This window comes from Herpailurus yagouaroundi, unplaced genomic scaffold, assembly GCF_014898765.1.
Source record: "Herpailurus yagouaroundi ecotype Mexico unplaced genomic scaffold, PumYag 164, whole genome shotgun sequence".
NCBI classification, from domain to species: Eukaryota; Metazoa; Chordata; class Mammalia; order Carnivora; family Felidae; genus Herpailurus; species Herpailurus yagouaroundi.
In genome coordinates this window covers 2854581-2880579 of record NW_024412405.1, presented here as the reverse complement: position 1 = coordinate 2880579, position 25999 = coordinate 2854581, and the positions used below count along the sequence as shown (strand labels likewise).

Here is a 25999-nt window from a genome sequence, read left to right as displayed (position 1 = left end):
GGTGAGGGCGGCCCCGGGGACAACGAGCCCCGGGCCGGGGGCTGGGACTCGGGGAGCCCGCAGCAGACGGGGGCCGTGCGCGCTTCTGCTGGGGAGGAGGCGGGGGGGCGCCGGGCGGCCTCAGCGAAGTAGCGCCGAGCGGGGCCTAAGTGGAGGGCTCCCCCTTCTTGCGTCTGGTCTCGGGGCCGCTCTCTGTCACCCCTACAGGGGCGCGGGGGCGCGCCCAGCTTTCCCGCGGCTGGGGGCCGGGGGGCCCGGGATGCTCCCTCCCCAGCCCCTGCTGAGGCCGCTTTGTCTCTCGCCCTCCAGGCTAGGAGGGACCGAGCGGCGCCCGGGGAGGCCGGATCGGAAGCATGGACCGTCACCAGTGCTTGGCGTCCAGCCCTGCCCTGCGGCGGTAAGCCACCTTCGGCCGCGTCCCCGTGGGTCCTGCGCGCGGGGGGCCTTGCGGGTGACCCGGGGATTGCCCAGCCGAGCCGGCGCGCTCATGGCGCTCCCTCTCCCTCCCTCCAGGTGGCTGCTGCTGGGGGCTGTGACAGTGGGGCTCCTGGCCCAGAGCGTCCTGGCGGTAAGTCCTGGGTCCCGTTCACGGGCTCTGATTCGCGGGCAAGAGTGTGGCAGGGACACAGAGTGGCCTCAGCACAAGGCAGTTCATGCGTGCTCACCTGAGAGTGTGTGTGTGTGTGTGTGTGTGTGTGTGTGTGTGTGTGTATACACGCGAGCGCGCGCGCGGCCATGACCCAGCCCAGGTTCCCAGAGAGCTGGCCTTTCCGGGAGAACTCCTCAAGTTTGCCTTCCCTTGGGGTCCCCACTTCTGTCGTGTGCGTTACAGGCGGGGGCCGCCCACGAAAGCCAGTAATTTAAAACGTAGCCTGCGGCATCCTCTCCTAAGCTTGAGCAAAACTCTGGCTTCTAGAGGGAAGGCTGTCAGTCACGTGGCGTGGGAGGCACCGGGGTACCCAGAAGAAACGGGTTTGTGGCCTTGGAAGCTGGTGTCTGGGTACCATCCTTGGGGGAGAGTCTTCTCCTGCCTTTAAATGAGAGGCTTTGGGGGAGTGGGCGGGGCGAGGGGCGAGCAGAACCAGAGTGTATCCGTTGTAACCCATGTGGGTGCACAGTGGCAGAAACCCTGCGTTTTCTCCCCGGTCGGAGTCTGGCCCTGGAACAGCAGGGCTGGGAGGCGCTCAGGTGCATTTAGAGCTGCCTTGCCGGCCCTGGCACTGCACTTGTGATTGCAAATGGGATTTTGTAAGTTGGGTTTAAGTAGTTGGAGCCACTCTTCACCAAACTTGACAGAACACGGGTCATTGGCAGTCTCTTCCGTTGTGGACACAGATGTTCCAACTGGGACTAGAATCCCAGGGAACACACTGTATCCCCACCCCACCCTCGGCGCGCTCTGATAGAATTCCTGACTTCCCAGGTGACTGTGGCAGGCTCCCTGTGTGGGCAGGGTGCACACACAGGACCCTGGGAAGCTGCCTTCGTGGTTTGGTTGAAATTCTGTTATTTTCATCATTCTGTCCTCACGTAAAACAAACAAGGCTTTTAAAGGCAGTGAGCGAAAAAGTGCTACTCCAGCTTGGAAAGAAACTTTAGCTCTACCTTTCTGCTTTCTCCAGTTCAGGACCCGGCCTGGGAAGTCCATAGACTTTCACCAGAACGTTCCAGGCCAAAGTTTTCTTAAAGCTCAAGTCTGTCTCTTTGTCGTCTCCACGTGTCCTGGTTGAGGAAGGTGAAAGCCTAGGTGCTGGAACCGTTGACTCTTATGGTCCTTAGGCACACACGACAGGTAGGACTTGGCCCAGAGTCACGAGTCAGAGTGGCAGACACACTCTGTGAGAAGGAGGAGGACCTAGAAAGGCCACGCTGAATCGTGCTGAGAGCGTGCACCCTGGTGTGCTGTCTCCACACCCCTTGGCCCTAAAACCACTTTTCTAATACCCTGGTTTTCTTCCTGGGGATGGTGGAAGTCTCATGAGTCTCACGTGGGACTGATCCTAACACTGGTAAGGGCTTCATGGCAGAAGACTGGACTCATAAATGGTGCTCTTCCCTCATCCCGCAGACCCTGGGCCCTAGTTTCCAGACTTAGAACGGGAAGAGAGCCTCCCTTGCCTGTTACAGAGGCAGGCGCCGGCCCCTGTGCCTTCCTCCAAAACCGCTTAGATGCGGCCCGTTCCCCTGAGCATCTGCCCTCTGACTCACGATGGGACTGAGAGCGTTCACTGTCTGGCCATGCTTCCCAGAGCACGGACCTTGGACCCCTCCGCCCTCCTGGGGAGGCTGGTTCGCTCCCAGTCTAGGTCTTCTGGTCAGGCTTTCTGGGATGGAGCCTGGAGGTGCATTCTACTTGATGCCCAAGTTTGGGAACCACTGAATTAGAGTGTTGGGCAGAGAAGCGGTTGGAGTCACTTGCCATTTTGAGTCGTTTTACTAGAGGCTTATGGGTGTATACAGTCTTCAACGGATAGGCAGTTTGTTGTATTCAACATCGGCCCTTCTACTTATTAACTTCTTGTTGACCTCTGGCTTTAGTAGGTATTACCTTGGTTCTTAACGATATCCATTAAGAAATAGGTCTTCTTTGTGGCAAGTTTATCTCCTCCCCTGTTTGTCTACTAGGCTCCAGAACCCCTGCCTCATTGCCCATTTGAGCCAAGGACTCTTCCCCGGGGAAGGTCAGGTCAGAAAAAAGGGGGCTGCTCTTTTAGCTGGAAGAGCTTTGTAGCAGAAGCAGCTGAAAACAGTTACCGAAGAGAGTAGACAGTTATTTATATGGGCCTACTTGTGGGCCTTCTCCACATGTCTTGGTCCACAGGCCTCATGGGAAACACACTGTGTCTACCTGAGTAGGTAACTATTATTACTTCCAATTTACAGATTAGAAAAACAGAGGCACAGTGTGTTTAGACAGCTTGCTCAAGGTCTCTCTCTTTGTCAGTGCCAATGTGGGGTTGGAACCCAGACACCTTCCCCACTAAGTGACCCGGGATCAGACTGTAAGTCAGTGGTGGGAACACTCCTGAGTTTCAGGATTTGAGTCTTCTGCTTTCTCTTTGCTCTTGACCGTGACTGAGAGTAAAGCCCACACACTGGTTTCTGGAAAGGGAAATATCACTCCTTGTCCCCTGCTGCTTTGCTCGAAAGAGCGGGAGCCCAGAGCTAAGGCTGTCGGGCGAATGGACCCCAAAGCAGCAGGCTGGAGCTTGGCATGGGGCAAGTGCGTGAGGCATGTGCCGGGTTCCTGGGAGGGAAGGTTCCTGAGGTGGGGCCTTGTAGAGACTTGAAAGCCCTCTGCAGCCCATGCTGAGCTGGTGCTGAGTTGTTACTTATCTTGAGAGATGGGGCAGCAGCCTTGAAGATCTAAGAGCCCGTCTGGTGTGATTCTGGGATGAAGAGAATTCCAGAGAACAAAGGCCTTCCCTGAGATCAAATATGCCGTGGGCCGTGCTGACCCTGCGACCTCGGCTGGGGAGACTGGCTGCACACTGTAGATTCTCCCAGGTATTAGGGTGCAGCCAGGGGGGCCTGGTGGTGCAGGTGCTGTGCCCACCCCAGGAAGTGCTGGGATCCACACTGTCTTCAGCACCAGCTTCAACCTCCAGGCCCCTTCCAGGGCTCCAAGCCCTGGAAAATTTATGGGATGCTTCTGCAAGCAGCCATACCTTTCTCTCCCCCTCGCAAAAAAAAAAAAAAAAAAAAAAGCAATGTATTCTGAGGTTTTCTCCTCTCCCTTGGCTTGTCGGTAAGCTATAAAGAATGTGCGGTCCTGAGATGCCTCCAGTGCGCGACACAGGAATCCAGGAGAGCGCTTCTTTCCCACAATTCCCTAGAGCACTAGTCCCATTGTTGGAAATCTGGGCCCCTAAGAAGAAGGGAAATATCACAGGCTTCCTCCTCTGTTTGTGGAAAAACAAGCAGGAAGCATGTATGCAGCTCTCTGGAGGCCAGCAAAGCAGACCTCCCTGGGTGGCCAGTATGACTTGGCCACAGTCAGTGACAGGAGGAATTTGTCATAGTATCGCAGAACTAAAATCGGCCACAAAGGATAGACACAGGGACACAGCCCTCGCACTGCCTCACTGTCTGTGGGATGGTTTGGAGCCAGAGAGAGGGAGAAAGTGAAAAGTTCTCGAGTAGAAAACAAAGACTTTGCTAAAATGGAAAACACAGAAAGGATGGTCTTTCTGGAGAAAGGATTAAAAAACAATGGGTGACAAGCTTCAACTAAATAGAGAATGTGAGGGAAGTTGGGACGGTCTTGACTCACAAGGTGGTTTTAGAGCGTCTGTTCTTTTACTCCGAGAAAGAATATTTATCTCTGATGAGGAAGCTTTAGTGAAAGGTCTGTAGCTGCGTCTTGCTATATCTGCTGGGGTCGGTGGTCGTCATCACCGCCGCTAAAGGCTGATTTGGCTTGCAAACCAGGCAGTCTGTGCAGTGGCTGGTGGCCCCCGGAAACCACTGACCACACAGGAGTCTTGGGGGCACGGAGCCCCCACCCCCGCCTGGCTACTAACTGGTTGTTTGCCCCCAGAACAAGTCACCTGACACCTTGGTTCTGGGGCGTGGGGAAGGCGAGGAGTCGTGTTGCAGGGTGCCAGTGCTGGGGCGCTCCAGTGTCCACACCCAGTGCAGACCCTCCCCTGTGTGCTGAGCTGGCTCCCACCCTTCCCAGCTGCGACCCTGCCACAGGAACGCTTTTCTTTTTTTTTCTTTTTTATTTTTTTTTTATTTTTTTTTAAAGTTTATTTATTTTTGAGACAGAGAGAGACAGAGCATGAACGGGGAGGGTCAGAGAGAGGGAGACACAGAATCCGAAACAGGCTCCAGGCTCTGAGCCATCAGCACAGAGCCTGACGCGGGGCTTGAACTCACGGACCGCGAGATCATGACCTGAGCCGAAGTCGGCCGCTTAACTGACCGAGCCACCCAGGCGCCCCTAGGGGAACGCTTTTCCAGGTACGGACGTACGCTGCTCCAGAATGTGACTTTAAAATAAATATGTTGGGGCACCTGGGTGGCTCAGTCGGTAAAGCATCTGACTTCAGCTCAGGTCATGATCTCACAGTTTGTGGGTTCGAGCCCCACGTCAGGCTCTGTGACATCTCAGAATCTGGAGCCTGCTTCAGATTCTGTGTCTCCCTCTCTCTCTACCCCTCTTCTGCTTGCACACGTGCTGTCTCTCTCTCTCTCTCAAAAATAAATAAAAGCATTAAAAAATTAAAAAAAAAAAAACTTACTGCACTAGACTTTTTATCTTCAGGGCCTGAGAAGCCTCTGGAATTGAGTGAATGGTAATTAATCAGCTGAGATGAGAGCAGGCAGGTTTTTGGTGGTTACTTTTGCCCTGGTAGCTGAACCCTCAGTTAATAAGACTCTTCTGGGTCAGATAAAGGCCTAAGTGACTCACTAACCATGATGTCAGTGGCTTCTAACACTGAGTGAATGAATGAAAAAGGGGATGTCTAGTCTTAGGAGGGCCCCACAAGTTTCTCCAGTCCTGTCCACATGGTCAGGAGTGCACTTCAAAGGAAACCCAAATCCCAGCAGCATCCCTGCAGGCTCAGCCCCACCCACCGGCTCTGGCCTCCTTGTGCTGGGTGCCCCCCCATCTCCCAGCACTCAGCCGGGCTCCTGGTGTACACAGCGGGCTCTGATGCTGTGAGGGAGGCTGCCTTTCCAAGCAGCGGGTTCTTTTGTAAATAGGCTCCCCTAAGTTCAGTGTGGTATCCTGGATTGGATCTTGGAAGAGAGAAAGAACGTTAGTGGAAAAAACTGGCAAAAGCCTAGTAGAGTCTGTAGTTTATCAACGCACTCAACGTTAATGTCTCATTTTGACAAAACGCACCAAGGTTATCGAAGATGCTGACGTAGCATCATCACTCTTGATGGAGGGTGTGCGGGGACCCTTTGCACTGTCTGTGCACCTTTTCCGCAGATCTAAATATTTCCAAGTCAACACCTGCTCTCAGAAGCCACGGGGCAGCCTCCTTGGGCGAGCACACGCCAGGCGGACGAGAGGAAGCTGAGAAGCGGCAGGTCTTGTACTAGAGAGCAGCAGGTGTGGCCAGCACGAGGGAAATAGTGTTCCCATCTTCTCTCCAATAGAGTAAGTAACAAAAGGCACTCGTGTGTGCTTGGAGGTACGGCAGAAGCAGCCCTTCCCTGGCCAAGAGCTTCTGTCCCCCTAACTCGGGTGGAGTGCTTTCCAAAGACAGGGGAGAAGAGGCATCCCGATGGAGTTTCCATGACTCAGTCTGTTGTTGGGGCTCCAGGGTGAGCCACGGCAGCCCCCCGTCCTTGACTGACTGCCCGGGGAGGAAGCCGTCATAGTTCTTTCTAGACCTTGCAGTGGCAGGACAGGTCGGCACGATGGTGCCACTCTCAGAAAGACATTGAACACGGCTGGCTCACGCCCTGGCCCCTGCTAATTTGTCAGGCAGGCATCCGTAAGCCCTTGGGCACTGCATACACAAGGAGAGCCCCACCCCCACCTTCCACACCTAGAAAACCCTGTAGACAGCCGGGTGGGAAAGCGGCTCAGCCTGGGGTGTCCGGCTGTGCAGGCTCCTGGCATTGCCACCGGCCCCGTGACAGAGCTTGGAGTGCCACCAGCCACATCTCCAAGTGGCCATACCTTCTGCTCTAGTCATGGGCTGCGGGAAAGGGCCAGCAGCAAGGATGGCCAGTGGCCAGCTGCTGTCACCTCACACATTAGCCTCTGTCACCACCCTGCAGGAACAGAGCAGCCCCTGGCCCTTGGCCCTGGCCCCTTCTGTTTTGTAGCTGCCCGCACACCCTGTCCCCTCGCTGTAGCCCACAGCCCCGTCACACAGAGGACACCCTGCCCCCTTGCCCAAGAGGCAGAGGTCAGAAGGCCTGCACCCGCCCAGCCGGAGCCTCTGTCCCTTGGAAATGAGACCCATTTAGGGGTCTAATTAAAGTGCCCTCTCAGACTGCCAGGACTTAGAATAGCATTAGATATTAACGATTGTAGGGGCGCCTGGATGGCACAGTCGGTTGAGCATCCAACTCTTGATTTCGGCTCAGGTCATGATCCCAGGGTCGTAGGATCGAGCCCCAAGTTGGGCTCCATGCTGAGCATGAAGCCTGCTTGGAATTCTCCCCCTTTCTCTGCCCCTGCCCCTCTCCTGCTCGCTCTCTCTCTCTTCCTCTGTCTCTGTCTCTGTCTCTCTCTCTCTTTCTCTCTCTCTCTCAAATAATAAAATTTAAAAAGATACTCAAGATTTTAAATTATCTTTCATAACCCATGTAGACATCCAACACTTTCTTCACTCATCCTCGACGTAACTGCTGCTGCCACAATCCAAAGTTTAGGGCACGTTTCGTCTGGGGTTTGTTCACAGATACATCGTTTGCTCCGGGGCCTGAAACACACTAGGCCTTCAATAAAGTGTTCCAGAAATGAGTGGCGATGCAATTAGTTGAAAGTGTTCCAACACACCTTTTGGGTGAGAAATACAGTCGCGGAACAATGAATAAAAGATTAGATTAAAATGTAGCTTTTCTCACTGCGGGGGGGGGGGGGGGGGCTCGGGGGGCCCCAAATTAAGCGCTGCCCCCGCTGGATAGCACTAGCTGAGTGTGATGATAACGGATGTGTTGATCTGTCTGTGAAGGATTTGCATTTTTTCCTGGGGATTGTTTCAGCCCCACCCATGAAATTCCTATGTTGCTGCTTTTGCCCAGTTCGGCCATCTCCCATGTGGGAACTACAGAAGAGTGGGTGTTCTGGAATTCCATGCACTAATTTTCTGGGACCTGGTAGAAATGACGTAACAATATGTCTGCGTGTCGAGCACTCTCGGATCTGTGACTGTCTTTGTGGAGTAATGAGGGCCCCAGGAGAACAGAGGACATGCTCCCTGGGATGCCTCCACGGCTCCGGCTTGTCCGTCAGAGAACAGACAGGCTGATTAGCAGTGGCGGTGCGGTGACCGCGCGCTGGTGGGAGGGAGGATGCAGGAAACCGGCCAGTGCCACGGGCCCTGCTGGGCACACTCCCCTCCCCCTCTGCCCGCACCCGGTGGCCTCTGGCTCCAGGTTGGAGAGAAGGAAGGGGCCCCTGGGAGGGCTCGTGGGATCTCCTGGGATCAGAAATCAGAAAGAGGGATCCCCGAAGGTGCTCCCAGGGCTCCAGAAACCCCGGGAACAACTAAAATATCCCAGAAATACAGCAGCCACTGCCTGCTGGTCACATCAGTGCCGGGAACTGAGCTAAGCCACCAACACACAGTACCTGCTAAATGCCCACAGCACTGCGATTGCCCCACTTTACAGGTGTGCAGACTGAGGCACACCCAGGTGAGGGCACGTGTCATGGCCAGTAAGCAGTGAGGCTGGGAGCGAAGTCCAGGACTTGGTTATTCCAAGACCTCTGCTCTCAACCACTGTGCTAGGCTGACAAGTCCCTCGTCACAGAATACGAGCACATATGCAAGACACACACAGCGTGGGACACATAAAGCATACGTATGCCCATCACGTGGGAGATCGGTGTGTCTGCTATTTATCTGCAGAGAGTATGGATGGGTGATAGATGTAGGTGCTAGCTAGACAGAGGTGATAGAGACAGACTAGATACAGACGTAGATTGATTGATAGACTGATGGGTGGATTATGGATGTAGATGATTGATAGGTTACAGAGAGAGATGGATGGATGGATAGGTAGGTAAATAGGTAGATGGACGATATGGGTGGAGTCAGACAGATCATGGGTAAACAGAGAACAGCAGGGTCCACACTCACACACGCGGCCGTGGATACTCCTGCCTCCTTTCCCCACAAGGGCTGCCCAGCGGAAGGAGGGGGGCATGCCTGTCTCTAGGGAACTGTCAGGCAGACCTGTTCTTTCCAGGGGCCCCTCTGCAGGGAGGCCGGCCTGTGCGCATAGGTGACTGAGTGGCCTGTGGACCCCCAAGAAGCGGACTGGACAGGTGGCCGTCCAGACAGGATGACCCAGAGAGGCCCGAATGGGCAGCGGGGAATCCCAGCCACAGACAGAACTCCTGGAAATCTCTTTCTCCAGGTCCTTTTGGAGATTCCAGGCCGTGGAGGCGTGTGGATGACGGCTTTGTAAAGCGGGGAGGGTCGCGTAAGCACGGCATTATCTCCAGCAGATGAGGAGGCTATGGGGAAAGTGTTAGCCCTAACTTGGAGAAGGGTTCACTGAACCCTCCTGGGGAGTAAGGGCCCTCCCTAAATTATGCTGACTGTGCAGAGACCCCTGGACCACAGTGGAATGAAGACAGGGTCCCTTTCTCCTGGGTGGTGCCAATTCCCGGCTTTCACGGCAGTGTTTTCGTTCTGATCCTTCTGCATTGAGTTTCCCACATGCCAGCTGGCAGGCGGGTGTGGTCGGTCAGGCAGAGCTGGAGCTTCTGGGGTTGGGGCCAGTGACCAGGAGAAGTCACTTCTCCTCTCTGAGCCTTTTCTTCTGGGTAAAACAGGAATGCTGGTAACCATGGTGCAACGTCACGGTGAGATGGGTTTTGTGTAATTCGTTCACCAAGTGAATGTGTTGGATTGTCCTGGGAGCCGTTAGGTACGTGGATCCTCCCGGGGGCTCAGGTCTGGGTCCAGAGTGAGACAGGCCAGGGGCAGTGGATGGGGGCGTGCAGAGCACAGTGGGGGGGGGGGGGGGGCAGTTGTCCAACTGTGTGACAATGTTTGAAGTTGAATATACCACCTGGGATCGTCCCCGCTTAGAGAGGAAGCTCGCTGTGTGAGACAAAGTTTCTCTCTCCTTTGGCGAGTAGGCCTTATGGTAACTCAGATCCACACGGTTGTGGTCGTCAGCAAACCTGTAGAAGGCAGACTCGAGACCCAGAGCCGTGGTCTGTTCCACGGCACGTGGAAGAGAGAGTGGGACCGTGGTGTCGGTTTTTGCAGAGGAAGGCCAGCTTGGGTCTGGAGTTCGAAGTGTGATCTGCTACTTCCTGGCTGCACGACTTTGGGCAAAGCTACTGAGCCTTCCAGCTTTAGCTGCTTTTCTAAAGCTGGAATAAAAATAGTTCTGCCTTGTAAGTGTGCTCTCAGGGAAAAAGAAATCGCATATAAAGATCTTAGCAATTTTAGCCTTGTAGGGCTTGATAAATGCTGGCCAATGGCTACCTGGCTTTAGGATTTTTTTTTAATTAGGGGCACCTGGGTGGCTCAGTCAGTTACGTGTCTGACTTCGGCTCAGGTCATGATCTCACCGTTCGTGGTTCGCACCCCGTGTCGGGCTCTGTGCTGACAGCTCAGAACCTGGAGCCTACTTCGGATTCTGTGTCTCCCTCTCTCTCTGACCCTCCCCTGCACACTCTCTGTCTCTCTCTCTCTCTCTAAATTAAGTAAACATTAAAAAATTTTTAATTAAATATAGGTGGGTCTTCTTCCTCAAAACATGAAAACGTGAAGCCACAGAAACAGGTTAAGTGCTATGAGAATCTGGGGACAGAACAGCTGTTGCCTCACTGCCCCCACAGGGCGCTCTCTGACTGGGGCCTCCAAGGCAGGGGACCGGGTCTTGCCCAGCTCACAAGCTGGGACAGGGGAGAGGTGGGCTGGGACACCAGGCCAGCGGGGCTGAGACATACAGGAGGAATCGTGGGGAGTAAGGTCCACATCTTTGGCGCTGAGACCCCACTGTGTTCGCACAGCCTGGCGGGGAGCAGCCGTGACCCCAGCAAGTGACCTGTGGACACCAGAAGGCCCACGAGGCGACACGGGCATAGGGGCATCTTCCCAAAGCCTTGGGACAGTTGTTTCCATTTTCTGGAGTTTGACAAATGTCAACGAAGGAAAGAATTTTAATTTTAATCAAAGTTAGGTCAAGGTGTAACTAAATTATTTCCAGAACGAATGGAAAGACTTACAAAGAACATTTTGTTCAAATAATTCTGAGACCGAAGTATAATTTAACAAAGCAAGAAGACTCCAGAGATTTGGGTTTGGCGAGGCAGCATAGAAAATACCCAGTAAAATCCGAGGATAGGGTTTCTCTCTTGGAAGAGCCCAGAGATCCCCCCTGCCATTTCCTGGCAGGGTGGGCAGGTCACACAGACCGACCTGTTTCCTCCTGAGCGCCCAGGTGAGGAAGGCCAGTGGGTGGAAGGTTCCAGCTGGGAATTTCACGGAGGAAGCCCACCTCCTTCCCTTTCTTCCTTACTTGGTCATTGTCCTAACATTGTCCCAACTGTAACAACCTCGCAAGTTACAACACAGCGCCAAGTTGGGCCCAGATCGTCTCCTTCCGATCTGAACGCCACCTTCGTTTCCTGCTTATTCCTACCAGGTTTCGTGGGCCCTCCCCACCCCCCACCAAGACAATCTGAGCTCAGACAGGATTTCCTTCATCTTAGTCACCAGCTTTTATGGTCCAGCCTCCCCTTCCCGTTGCAAAACAGGGAATGGTAACAGCAAAGAGTCTGACATGACTTGTCGATCTCATGCCAGCACGGGGAGACATTAGTTTTTGTGTGTGCTGACCCAACAGCGAGATACCAGAGGTTGGAAAAAAGAAATGTATTTCTTGCCGCAGCGAGCCTTCTTCAGCCGCCCGCCCTTGGCTGTCATAAAACTGCAAAAGGGCAGACACACTCATTTTAATTGCATTTCGAGAAAGCTGCAAAGTTTAAACAAAGAGGACAGTCGTAGCAAAAATCATTCATATTGAAAATGAAGGCTTGTAAATGCTGACATTTCCAGGTCTGGTTCCCACCCTCGCGGAACACACGCCCTCAGGGCAGGACAAGGCATTTCCTGGGGCTTCGAAGGAGAATGCCGTCCCCATCTCCTCCTGCTGAGGGTTCTGGGAGGATCCTCAGCAGCTCGGTTATAGGAACCATGCATGGAGCTGTCAGATACGCTCTTGGTGGAAATAGAACCTGGCCCAAATCACTGGCTCCGGCTACCTGCACAGGGCAGGATGTGTGCACAGAGCAAGCAAATTCAGTCCTTCACACCCCCAGCCCCTGGAAGGGGTGCCCATGCTGGCTGGCTGGCCCCGAGTACCAGTGGTAACAGCAAATCGCTCTACTTTTCCATTGACAGGAGATGACAGACAAAAATTTTCCTCTTCCAACTCACGTCAGTGGAGTCCAATTGGGAAAACAAGAGTAAAATTTCTCTTTTTTTAAGTTTATGTACTTATTTTGAGACAGAAAGATAGAGCGAGCAGTGGAAGGGGCAGAGAGAGGGAGAGAGAGAATCTCAAGTGGGCTCCAAGCTGTCAGGGCAGAGCCCGGCTTGGGGCTCGAACTCCCAAACCGTGAGATCATGACCTGGACGAGATCAAGAGTCAGACGTTTAACTGACTGAGCCACCCAGGTGCCCCTAAAACTTATCTTTGTAGATTCTATTTGATTTCTCATCGGTGCTCCAAAACGTCTCCACCAAGCTCCTGTGCTCTCCTAGATCTAAAACTTTGCTCAGAGCAGGTCTCCCCTCCTGCCCATATGTGTATGCACGATTTGCCTCTGGTTTCCCATGAAAGCAGGGACCTGGGCCTGGCAGGGCATTGGGATCCCCGGGGGAACTTGTAAAATCCCATACTCTGAGTGATCCGTTCTGGGCTGGGGCCAGACATCCACATTTCCACCTCTGGATGAAGCAGCAGTCCTCAAGGAGCTGGAGAATCTTCTAGAATGTTGGGACCCATCCCTCCCCAGGGTCATTGGGATTTATAACAGGCCCTAAGAAGACTATACAGGAATTCCAAAGCCCATGCAGAGACTGACTTTGCCCTTAAAACCAAGACAATTTGCTCTGCTCCCCAGAAGCTCTGGTCCTCCAGTCCTAGGCTCTCTACCTGCTGAAGGCAGCCCCCATCCTGGGGACCTCCCACCCAGTGCACCCAGTGGGTACAATTCACGCTTCATCCGAGCTCCCCCGGTGAGCCCGTGCTGTAATTTGGGGGTGATTTCTTTGCTCTCCAACCCGAGTTGTACCTAGAATAAATGACTCACTTTACTCCGGGGCGGGGAGGAGGTGTAAGATCATTCAAGCTCACTCCTGATTTTTCTTTTTTTTTTTTTAATGTTTTATTTATTTTTTTAAGACAGAGAGAGGGCATGAGTGGGGATGGGGCAGAGAGATAAGAATAGTACTGACTCCTGTCTAGAAGTTCTAGAACACAGAATGGATGGACCCTGATAACTCAAATAACTGGAAAGCGTGGTTCTCTCAGAACAAATCTAACCCGGAGCCGTCTGCTTCTGTTTGTATGAAAACCGGAGCAAGAGCCAGAGCGGTGCCTCAAAGGAAAATAAGTTTGTTTAAAAGAAGATACACAAATATTTCATCCATGTTTAAGATTGCCTCTTTCTCCTTTTTGCAGTACCTTTAACAAATCTGTATTCTTCCAGTTCTTGAGTTAAGGACAAAAGAGTGTTTATTCAGGGAATATTTCTGCCTTCGTGGTGGTTTTTCTTCCTCATTGGGTTTAATTAACTAAAGTCCATAAGAATAAACATAGGAAAAAAAGGCAGCCTTGGTGAGGTTTCCTTTATTTAATTCCTCACATAAAAAAAAAAAAAAGTATTTTTCATCTGTATTCTGAGTATTGTAAAAATTGGGTAAATTTCTTGAAATGAAAAGTGAGGTCTTGGTACATGATTCACATATCACATATGTCACAAACATATAGTGTTTGTAAACTAATCACTTGAAAACAGTCTTACTGATGTCACCTCGGCTCTCCCATATACATGGTACACACCTGTGTTGATTTTTGTACGTTTTTTCACTGTGATATGACACACGCAGCATGAAGCTTACTGTCTCTACGTTTTCAAGTGTACGGTCAGTGACGTCCAGCCTGCTCCCAGAGCTGTGCAAACACCACCGTCCGTCTCCAGAACGTTCTCATCTCCCCCAGCTGAACCTCTGTCCCCATGACATGGTAACCCCCGTCCCCCCTCCCCCACCCCGGTGACCCCCGTTTTGCCTTCCGTGTCTGCGAGCCTCGTTTGCCTGTTTCGGGGACCTCGTGTAAGCGGAACAGTACGACGCGTGTCCTTCGGCGGCTGGCTTACCGCGCGCCGTGACGTCCTCGGGGTTCATCCGCGGTGCAGCCTGTGTCCAAACGCCCTTCCTTGGTGAGGCTGAATAATGCCCCTGTGCTTTTTAACCTACTGTTTCAGAGCTCAGTGTTGTTGTCTTGGTTGGTGGCACCAGCGGCTGGTGTCAGGCTCAGAGGAAGTGACTCACAGCTCAAACCAAAGGGGCGAGTGGGCAGGTCGGCCGCGGGCTCCCGTGCCTCCGTCTCTCAGACCCGTCTCCCCACGTGGCCTGCCTGGCTCCCTAGTGGCCCCTCTCCTCTAGCCGTGTGGCTCGCTTTCTGGCACATGTCGGTGGCGCTGTGACCCAGCGGGCTGCGGGGCATGTGGGGTCAAGTTTCCTCCAGGCCTGGATATGCAGGTGTGATGATGCTCGTGGGTAAGGCCTGGGCTGGGGGGGGGGGGGGGGGGGGGGGGGCGCAGATGTGGGTGTCACAGACCTGCTGAGGCCCGGGGCTGCACGGGCTTCCTCAGGAAGGCATTAGAAAGTGAAGCATCGAGACAGAGAGCCAGGAGGAGGCCCAGGAGGAGCTGCACCCAGCAGCCCAGAAGGGGGCTGTCTCCGGGGGGCAGCGGTCAGGCCATCACAGGCCACCAAGGCTAAAGCCTTGTCCAGGGTCACCCGGCTGCAGGCCCCTGGCCCCTATCTCCACACAGTGCTGGGTCCGGACGTGGTGGGTGGGGGAGACCCCAGGATATGGAGCAGTGGGGACACTGAGCCTAAATCCCTCTTACCCGCGTCTGCCTCAGGTCACTGGAGTGGACTCTGGGCTCCCCGAGGGCCCAAAACACGTGTCCTCCCCAGCACAGGACCCTCACAGACGTGCTGGGGGATTTTTTTTAATGAATGTGGCATTTAACCATTCCGTAGGAGGGCTTAGCATGTTTAAGACTTCTACATGCAGGAGGCTGGTGACGTGATCAGAAGGCTCCCGGCCACCCAGGAAAAGTCAGCAGAGTTGGAGGGAGAAGACTCAGACACAGGTGGAAAGAAAGTGGTCTTGGGGCACCTGGGGGGTCAGTTGGTTAAGCGTCCAACTCTTGATTTCAGCTCAGGTCTTGATCTCACGGTTCGTGAGTTCAAGCCCCAAGTCAGGCTCTGCGTGGACAGCGTGGAGCCTGCTTGGGATTCTCTCCCCCCTCCCGCCCCTCCCCAACTTGTGCTTTCTCTCTCTCTCTCTCTCTCTCTCTCTCTCTCTCTCTCTCTCAAGATAATTTTTTTAATTTATTTTTTGAAGTTTATTCATTTTTGAGAGAGAGACAGAGATCATGAGTGGGGGAGGGGCAGAGAGAGAGAGAGGGAGACAGAATCTGAAGCAGCTCCAGGTTCTGAGCTGTCAGCACAGAGCCCGACGTGGGGCTCGAACCCACAAACCGTGAGGTCATGACTGAGCCGAAGTCAGACGCTTAACCAACTGAGCCTCCCAGACACCCCTCGCTAGTATTTTTTCATGTTTAACTTTTTTTTTTTGAGAGAGAGAGAGAGAGAGAGAGAGAGCATGAGCAGGGGGCAGGCAGAGAGAGAGAGGGAGACACAGAATCCGAAGCAGGTTCCAGACTTCGAGCTGGCAGCACAGAGCCCAATGTGGGGCTTGAACTCACAGACCGCGAGGTCATGACCTGAGCCGAAGTCGGGCTCTCAACCGACTGAGCCACCGAGGCACCCCCCAAAACAAATAATCTTAAAAAATTTTTTTTAAAGAAAGGTGGCCTTTCTGTCCCCCTTTCCAGTGTTTGGGTCTAACCCGCTGAGCCCCAGCTCCCCCATTCGATCAGCGTCCCACTGCTGAATTACCCCTCTGTCTTAGAGAAAGTGTCGACCCTAGAAACCCGTGGCCAGTCCGCTGGGGCCTGTGGCGAGGTGGGACCACATGTCTGAGGCTTGCTGGCTGCTCTGGGGTTTCCAGTTCTGCCCTCTGTGGTTGGGGAGCTGTGAGCAGGCCACGACCCGATGCACAAGGGGAGGAGAGGGTCAGAGGGGCAGCCACCTGCCCAGAGATGGCACCAGATGTTGGCCTGAGGGTTCCTGGCAGGCATGGTGCTGTGTGCTTTTTATTCTTTTTGAGTTAGCAATACCAGGCTTGTGTCTTTAATTCTTGTTCCTCTGCCATCACAAAACCTGGTTTTGAGATGCGGGCATATCAGAGAAGCTGTGGGGCAGCCAGGGCGCCCCCCCCCCCCGGGCAAAGCTGGCACAGGTGTCTCCGGGGGGGCGTGGGTGATCACCCCCCCCGGGGGTTGAGGGGAGGAGGGCACACAGACGCGCAGGGAGGAAATCCCAAAGGAAAGAGGCCTTCCTCTTCCTGCCGCAACCTGGGCATGACCCCGGGAGCCCCGGGAGCACAGGGGCCGGGTCCCGGGTGTCCCGAGTCTCCAGTGCCCAGTGCAGGGCTGAGTGGGGTGGCTGGGCTCCGAGTCAAGGACAGACAGGCGGAAGAAAGTGGGAAAGACAGGAGTTCTGGTCAGAACAGACACGAAGGGTTTGGGGAACTTTGTGTTCAGAATAACGGCGCAAATGATTAGGTTCAGCGCCAAAGGCACGTCCCTCAGACACACACAGCTGGGGTCAACTGACGGGAGTTCCTCTGTCGTTGGCTTCACTGAACTCAAATCACTGTGTAAAAAGCTACTGGGGTGGACAGGCGTTGGCTTATCTGCGGAGTCAAACTCACGAAAAATATGCTTCCACTGCAAGACCGAATGCCAGCCTGCTTCATGGCATTTCTTTTTCTTGAGCTTCAGGCCCAAGGGGGAGTCAGGCATGTGGCCAATGAGCGGTCTGTGGGCCGAGGTGAACTTTTTCCTCAGGGCAGAAGTTGGCCAGTGGCCTCCTTTGTGCTTGCAGAAACTTGGCTTTGTGGTCTATCAAGGGTAAGAGTGCAGAAAATGGACCAGTGACCAAACCACATAGTCGAGTGGAATGGTTGGGGGGCCATCATTCAAAGCCCCCCACTTGTCAGCCAGAGTTGCGAGTCCCTCCCTGCTGGGCCCATGACAGTGAGGTAGCTGATGGGGAGGGGACTTGTCCTCGAGGTTACTCTCTCCTATAAATGCTGGTTCCCAACACAGAGTCCAGCAGGAGGTGATGCCTCCCTGCCTGTGCACCAGAAAGATCCTTGATCCAGGCCAGGTCTGAAGAGCCAGGCCAGAGAACCATGTGCAGGCTCCAAATCTGATCCAGAAGTTTCAGACCCAGCAGGCCTGGGGGACGAGGCCCCACATTTCTAATGCACTCCCAGGGTGTGGGGTGCAGCTGGTCCCGGGACCACAGCTTGGGTAGCGGGCCCTGGAAGATGTCTCCAGAGCCGTGAGATTCTGTCTTCCCTTTGAACAGGGGCTCCCAGTAACCAATAGCATGTATAACCAGGGCTCCCGTGCCCCCAAACTGTTGTACCCAGCTCCTGAAACGTTACAGGCAACAGGCTACGCTGGCCTGTGCAGGCGAGTTTGGAAAGTCACGGACTTGAAAAACCTCATTTTCATCTGCTCTGCTCTGCAAGGGTTAAGGAATTTCTCTCTTTGAAAAACAAAACAAAACAAAACAAAACAAAACAAAACAAAAGCATTTTATCTTTTGACCCGCAAGTCCAAACCTCTGCAGTCATGCCCTGCCCGAGAGCAGGTCTGACCCTGAGCTGGCCAAAACACCCTGAAAAGCGGGTCTTCTTAGTATGAAAAAGTTTGAAAAGTGTAACCAGGGGTATACACAGTGAGCAGAAACCAGTACCTTCCTGGAGAACTGTTTAGAGACCACCTCTGGAAACAGACAAGCCTCCCGCTTCAGGGAGGGCTTACTTGAAGCCTATTTCCCTTTGAAATGAGGCTGCTGGCACAGCCCACCCCTCCACCCCCGCCCCTGTTATCTTTCTAGATTGTTCAGGGCAGCTCTGCTTCTCATGGAGTGACACTTGATTTTCCCTCGCGATGGTCAGTCATGCATTTGACCGTCTCTGAGTAAAGCATCTATCAAACGGCATCCTTTGGAAAATTCCATGTAAGACAACTACATATTAGAGATAAAAGCAAAGATTAAGTTCTTTGAGGCAGACGTCTCGTGTAAATGTATACAGGGGAAATGGCTCTGGAAGATTAGTGCCTCAAGGTGGAGAATGCTTGCTTGGAGCAAGGACCAGGGCCACGAGGTAGTGTGAAGCTCCCCGCTGCAGACTACCTCTGTCCCGTATGTCTTCCTTCAGACCCCGCGTTCCTGTCGGCTGCCCTCTCTCCTCCACCTTGTACTTTGGTTTGTCTGTGGGAGGGGGACATGATGAATGCGCCCGTCCCAAACCCTCACCTTCGCTCATTTGCTTAGAACTTAAAACTCAGCCCATCCCCCCGAGGTGAGCATCTGTGACCTCGGAGTCCGGCCCACATGCTCCAGGTCGGGCTCCATCAGTCGGGAGCCATGATCTTGGGAAGGATCTTTAGTTTCTTGACACCTCCGTTCCCTTCTCTGGGAGGTGAGCTCATGCTCCTCCCTCTGCGCTGCTCCACGGACCGTCTTCCATAGCGCTGGTGGAGTGCTGAATGTGGGTCCGCAGGATAGACACCCTGCGCGTGCTGTGATTCCTCAACACTTGTCACCACTTGGACTTGAGTGTGTCCCCTCTTCACGTCTCTCCCTGGTGACAGCCCGGTCCCCTGGCTCCTCCACGCCCCAGTGTCATGGAGCCTTGGCCAGAAAGTTCCAGAAGGTTTTGTGTCCAGGTAGCTCCTTCAATGGCCACAGGAAGTGTCTCAGGTGGACCACTGGTGGACAGCAGTCATTTGCGTTTTCACTGACCCCGTCTGCGTGGTCCCCCTCTCGGGCTCCTGTGCCTTTAACGGTAGAGGTCACACAGAGAAGGCCACATGGCACACCCAGGCTCCTCCTCGGGCCTGGCGGTTCCCAGCACCCCACACGGGTCCAGCTGCCTCCTTAGTGATACTTACTGTATTGGGTCATGCCCAGTGGGATCTGTCTCCATCCAGCTCTTGAATCCTGATTCAAGAGACAGTCCGTCTCTCCCTGATTGTCAGCCTGTTAATGACAACGTGAGAATAATACTGTCTCAGCCTGACTGTTGAGTTTTACTGCTCAAAAATCCATGAAACTCACAGTCGCAGAGGGCAGCTCCTAAGTCAGCTGGAAAACTTGACCAGTTTGGGACCGAAGAAACTTGACCATGGATGGATAATAAGCTTGGGTTCAAGGTGCAGGCTTGCTCAGTGTCCCCCCGACCTTGCCCTCAGAAGTTTGAAGCTGTGTTCACTTCATCACTTGTAGAGTCTCAACTCAGATGCCCCTGCCATCTTCCTACATACGCGCCCCCACCCCCACCCACTTCTGCTGATCCCCCTGGCCCGGCTGCCCTCATTCCAAAGGACCCCGTTTTGGCCACCCCTGTGGCTTGCCCTCAGGAGGGCTCCCGGCTGTCCACACCTTGGCTCTGCCGGCTACTGAACTTGGATAAGCTCCCTTCCCTCCAGTATTGGCTCGCTGCCTCGCTCAGAGCCTCACCCACCCCAGGGCTCAGCACGGATTGAAGACAGACTTGTCCCCGAGTCACTGACCGCGGTGAATACCAGCCAGAAACAACTGCTACATCATGCTGCCACCCATCTGGGCACGTCCATCCTAAGGTCAGCTTGAGCCCGCATTTTGCATTTGAGTCCTGTCATTAAAAGACCAGGAATTGAGAGTGCTTCAGGTGACCCCTTAGACAGCCGCAGGTGACTTTTAAGTGCATGTCTTTTCATACGCGGAGAGCTGGTGATGGGGTGTCGGGTGGAAAACCGGGAGGTCCTGCTTGAAGTGGCTGGTGTGCTGATCGTAGAGAGGCGTCCATCCCGTGGGTGTCGCCAAAGCTCTGAAATCCTCCCAATAGAAGCGACACCCGCCAGGACCCACGCCCGGCTAATTCTGTTTTCGGAGTTAGCTAAGACCCTTGTTTCAAGCGAAGTTTTACTGTTTGCTATCGTCTTTTTTAAATCACCCTTTAAAACAACATTGTGACCAGAAACAGCTTTTCTCGGTCACATACACAGCGTGATTAACTTCCCAGAGACTTAGTAAAGTCTAAATAGATTTGTGTAATATTTTCCTGAAATTTTACGTGTGGAACAGAGTCAGTATGCTATGACTGTTAGGTAATACTAGAACCATAGAGTATAAATCGTGTACCATACACCTCAATAATCTATACTAATAATTATGATTTTTGTCTTCAGTTGAACTGTATGGTGGAAGGGGTCTTCAGTTAGTATGAACAGTCTTAAAAAAGTCAATCAAGATGCTTAATCTGCTTATGAAAACACATCTCCTTGAGGCGCTTCTGAACTGCTCATTTACACAGGACACATATTCTGTCCCTGGGGAAGTGTGACAACCCAGCAGGAGAAGCTGTCTGAGGGCCATGACCGCTTAGCCCAACTGCTGTCATTTAAAAATCAGTCCGATTTTGTTTCTGTTTTCAAGATTCCCCAATCCAGACTCTTTTTTCCCTTCCATCTAACCCTTCCACAATGAAATGAAATTAGTCAAATTTTTCTCTCCAGTTTGACATTGAAGAAGAAAGAGCCAGACGAGGCCTATCAAGTTTGCTGAAGCAAGTGTAGTAGAAGTGAGGATTCGCCTATTAAGCATTTTATTATCTTTCTAGGTTACATTCCTCTTTCATGAAAATAAAACACTGGACTTTCAGAAGAAACTGAAGGTGCAGACATGTTGAGCTCAGTGTGCTGACAGCACGTTGGATTAAGATTTGGATTAATTGGATTAAATGATTGTATCTTCTGAAGGATGATACATAAGGACATTTGTCTGTGGAGAGTTTATGCTAGCTGCAAAAGGGCAGAAGCAGGTTGTACCTTAGGGACCAACTCGTCCAAACTTCTCTTAAAGATGAGGAACCTACAGCCCAGAGAGGTGCAAACACCCTCCAACCGGCACACAGCTGGCTCCCGGTGGAGTTGAGAACCCAAGCCCTGGTCCAGTGTCAACCTTAATAAACTAATGCTGTCATCTAATTTCAGTAATTAAGTCATTTTACATATTAGATCATTTTTTGAGTAAATGACATGATTCACTGTTTTTAAAGGCTTATTTTGGGAATGGTGAACGGAATATCCTACCAAGCCAAAACCCATCGATCTTCCGAGAACTATGTCATGGAACAAAGTTCATTCTCCTTTGAGGCCCCATATGGCAAAAGTGAACTCTTCTACTTTAGCACAATGCATACAAAGTCAAAGAGATAAGTAACAAAATGCAAGAGAAAATTAAACAGAGAAGCTCAGACCTTGAAACAAGTCACTTATTTAATCCCTGTGGTATCAGATTTTGTAAAGGCTAGTGGTTTGAAAGATACACGACATTTAAAATAATGTAAGGCACCACCCCGTTTAATCTTTTCTCACTCTGCTCACGTCTAAGAACAATGCCCCCGCCTGACATCACCTTGAGTCAACCTGAGCTTTGATTTCTTGAAGCTCAAAAGCCTGAATTCCTGAGAATGCCTCATTTCGAGAATCCAGAAAGCTGAGTTGTGACTCATGACATGCCAGGGCTTTCACAGAGGTCCCAGACAATGGTGAAGACGTGAGGAAGGGGCCACTTTGGGATGGGTGGTACCGAGAGAGAATAGATCAGCCAGCGGGCGGCCTGCTGTGTGGTATGGTGTTCGCAGGACAGGGTGATCTCAGTGGCCCTGCACACAATAGAAAAGCCTGCCCCCTCAGCCTTGTTGCTGATACTTTATATTTGCCATAGTTCTTTGTACTGTTCCGAGCAAAGTGTCATAGCCATTATCTCCCTTAATCCTGATAGCAGCCTTGTCAATAGATGGGACAGGTGCACTCCTCCCTATTTACAGCCAAAGAAGGGAAAGCACAGAGGAATTCAGGAACACGCCAGCGTCGCTAGGTTGAGATAGAGCTGGTGTCAGAAGGCTTCTTTTGCCTGAAAGGTTGGTCCCAAGCAAGTTATTCCAAATTCACGTAGCTCCGTGGACACCCTCATTTGGTAGTCTCAGTCACCCCAGGAGAGAAACGGGGGGCTATTTTAACAGCCACAACACTGGCAGGAAAAGAGAGAAGCGCGCAGTGACTTCCCCAGGGACCCCCCAGCCAAGTGCATAATTCCACAGTGAGATCACAAAGTCTAAGGATACTGTGCTATGAAGCCACCTTGTCAGCTCTTTCAGTGGCAAAGCCAAAGATGACAGGGTCATTAAATATATTGCTTTAAGTTGCCAAACCAACATTGCGTTGTATTTTGTTCTTCTGTGAGTGTGAATTACTCTGTGTAAAAGCCAGGAGCACTGTAATAACCTTTAATGAAATGTGATAGGCAAGAAGTTTCACCATTAGAGATTTCAGGGCTTTCCATGGTCCCTTTAACTGAGAATGGAACTTGATTTTGTTTTGCAAATCACTCTTACAGCTGCATGACTTCATCTCAAGCAAGTCAAATAAAGGAATTTTCAGTATTATAACGGTCACTAAGCAGACAACTGACGTGTCAGCGTTTAGAAGGGGTAAGGTTTCTGGGCGAGCATGGAAAGATACTGCCGTGACACGGTGTTTTACTTGGGTGGCTTCATTGTGTAGGTGGGTGGCGAGTTGGAACGGAGCTGGGAGGTGTTGGGAGGGGGTGGGGGCAGGACCGTGCCAGAGCCTTCCCAGCCAGAATGTCAGCCTGATTGGGGCAAATCCCCTGAAATCTATTGAGACCCCTTATCTGCTTGTTCACAGTTCACGTAAGCAACTCTGAAAATTTGGCTAAAATCTCCTCAGGCCGATATTTCTGGGATTCTCTTATGGCTCAAAGCAAAGTACATATCTGTGTTTTTCCAGGTTCCCCTATGGGACGTCCACCTTCCTCCTGAACGCTTCCCCGAGGTGCGCGGTCCTCGGACCTGTGGTAGAGGGCCTCCCAGGCTGTGCCATATAGGGACCATACAGGGAGAGGGCTTGGCCCTGCTCCCCCGAATTAAAGACCTCCTGTTGGATGCTTCTGCTAAGACCAATTAGTTTCCCAAAGAGCAATTAAGGAGAGTTTTCTACCAACCATTGGCAGCGGGATTGCCCGTCTTGACCTATTTTGGCTGACTGATTCCTCTCCGCATAGTTGGGTAATCAGGCTATTAGGGTGTTTGGAGTCTTCCCCGCCAACATTCCTCCGTGGTGTGTCTCATATCGTCTCAACTTCCACGTAAAATAGCTACTCATCAAATGCTATTTAAACATCCCTGGGCATTCAGATTCTCTTGGGGTCGGTAATAGTTTTTGCTTTCCACAAAGCTTTTTACAAGTGGAAATGGACTGATAACTGGTTTCTTCTAGAAAGACCCCAAAGCTCTTAAACCGTCCTCCAAAGGTTAGCTTGAACATTTTACACTGGACCTAAAATATACCAGTAAAACCAGGTGATAATGCCAGGCCATGGCAGAGTAAGAGATGGGGACATGGGACGTTGTCTACCCTGTATCTCTATGATGGGTTTTCCGCAGCAGCCCTCCGTCTTACACCTGTCAGAGATCTCCATGCTGTTGAAAGAGGGAGAAGCCACCATTTCCCCTGCTTGTGTCAGTGGCAGTCAGAGGCACACACAGCTAGAGCCATGAAGCAGTCCGCTGGGCTCAGCTGCCTTGACCCATGGAACCCATGCCTGACCCTCACTCGTCCGCCTTGACCGCCACGGTGGGAGATGGGGGCAGGAACACGTGCCAGCAGCACACACACACACACACACACACACACACACACACACACACCCCACCAGCTCTCACGTTCAAACCACTCCCAACCATGGAGCCAAGTTTCTGAGACCAAGGGCAGTAGGAAGGTTGAAGCACTATTCCAGAAACTGGTTCAAAACCAACAGAAGGTAGTATCTCATATTTATTCTCGCAATGTGTGTATTTCCTGTTGACCAATGAGGTCAAGCACGATTTGTGTGTATGTATTGGCCATTTGCATATTCTGTCCTGTAATCTGCTGGTTGGGGGTCTCATGCCCATTTTTCTCTTGGGTGCCCCTGTTCATGAGGACTTGGGAACTCTTCATCTATTGTAAATGCAAGCCCCTGTTTGGTTACGTGTGTTAAAAACACTTTGTTCCACTCAGTGGCTCAAGTTTTCTGTCTCTTAATGATGCCCTTTGACGAGCTGAGGGCTTAAATGTAGATGTAGTCCCACTTATTCACCTTTTTTATGGTTAGTGCTTTCCCAAACTCATTCGCTAATTCCAAAAGTTTACTATAGATTGTTTTGTATTTTTCAATAAATGCGATCACTTTATCTTTAAAAGATGGCTTTACATTTTCCTCTTGGTCCTGATACCTTTTACTTCTTTCTCTCATGCCTTGTCATACTGCCTGGAATACATTAGCAATATTAAACCAGGAAATGCTTATGAACATGGTCACCAGAAGGCTTCAAAATGGATGTTAGAACATACGCAAGCTATTTTTAGAACCCAAGCTCACCTTCCAAATTGTATGATCCCCAAGATAGCTTTCTGGACCATCTTCCAAAAGAAAGTGCCATTGGAAACGATATTCCAAGCCCTCCTCATCTTTAATTAGGCTTAGAACAGAGAGCCAAACACAGAGAATAAACCAGGAATTAAGTGGTTATGACATCCACACACATGCTTTCCCTATTGCTGTACGACAGATGTGACAACTCCCTTTACACAGCCTTCCTCAAATGACATGTTCCCTGTCCCCACCTTCTGTCCAAGTTTGGATGTTGACTGTGGCATGTTGAATGTCGGTCATGTTCCTGAGAAGGCATGCACTGGCAGACAGAAGGCAAGGGAAGGTGGGCTCACAGAAATACGGACTATCCAGTGTTCTAGTATGTTCACCTGTAGTAGAAGAATCAATTTCTATGTTTATAGCATATTTTGCCATCCTTGAGAGTCATGTTTTGAAAGGTGGGTAGTGACTCTGTCTGGCGTTGCCTGGGTCCCTGCGTACCTGGCCTGGAACACGTTTCTCAAGCCAGCGGTATCCTGAGATGATATCTACTCCCGTTACGGTGGAGTCCGCTGTTGGGCTCAGTCGAAGTTCTTCACAATCTAAACAAAGTGATATTTCCAGAAGCCCAAATTCCAGTGGTAGCTATGTGAGTCCTATCCCTGATCCTGTCACACAGAGAGGGTGGATGTCAGAGACATCACACCTGCCGAGTCCTCACTGGGGCCAACCAGGCTTCTGGGAAGTGTGTGGCCCACCCACCACCCTGAGAAAATACCCCTAAGACCAGCCATGCCCCAGGCTCCACTCTGATTTATGACCTCGGGGGTGTCCATTCGGTGGTCCCTGATGTCTGTCATTTGGAGAGATGTCTATATGGCAGCCCTCAGTGTCATTCCACCTTGGCCCCTTCTCCGGGCAGAAAGAAATGTACTTCACATCATCACAGAAAGACAGCTGTTCACATTTTGTGAATAAAATCCTCTCTATGCCTGGGATGCCCTAAGGATTCTCCACAACCTCTTGCAGCCCTGACGTCCTGGGACCTAACGCCCCTCCCACATCCAGCCTGCTTGGCTAAGCCAGCTCCTTCTGCACTGTTTGTGGTACTGTCACTAGCCTCTTCACTCCCTGCGGTGAGGTGTGCGTCCTCATACCTGCACACTTGCCGGGTACCTCCCCCACCTGCCTCCAGACTAACTCTCTTCATAGAGGACAATGTTTGGAAGCACAATTCTTCTTCTCCAAACGCTTCCTAACTTCTCTCAGATGGAGTATGGCCGAGGCATCGCAGACCAAACATGTTCTGCCTTGGCCCTTACATAGTCACGTCTGCCTGGCCCTACATGTAGCTGTGGTTACAGATAGTAAGAGCGGATGTCATCGAAGCCTTGCATACATTCCCTCCAGGTGCCTTCACAGCAACGAATAACTCTGACTCTAACCCTGTGAGGTAAGAACTAGCA

General features: G+C 52.0%; 1 protein-coding gene across 1 annotated transcript in view; it reads left to right on the top strand.

Moving 5' to 3' along the window:
* The first annotated feature begins 303 nt into the window (after positions 1 to 303).
* Positions 304 to 25999, top strand: part of COL4A2 (collagen type IV alpha 2 chain) — a 172433-nt gene continuing 146737 nt past the window's right edge. The window contains exons 1-2 of the mRNA XM_040487084.1: positions 304 to 397; positions 514 to 568. Of these exons, the coding sequence (XP_040343018.1) occupies positions 354 to 397; positions 514 to 568 (99 nt within the window). The 5' untranslated portion in view covers positions 304 to 353. The remainder of the gene's footprint in view (positions 398 to 513; positions 569 to 25999) is intronic.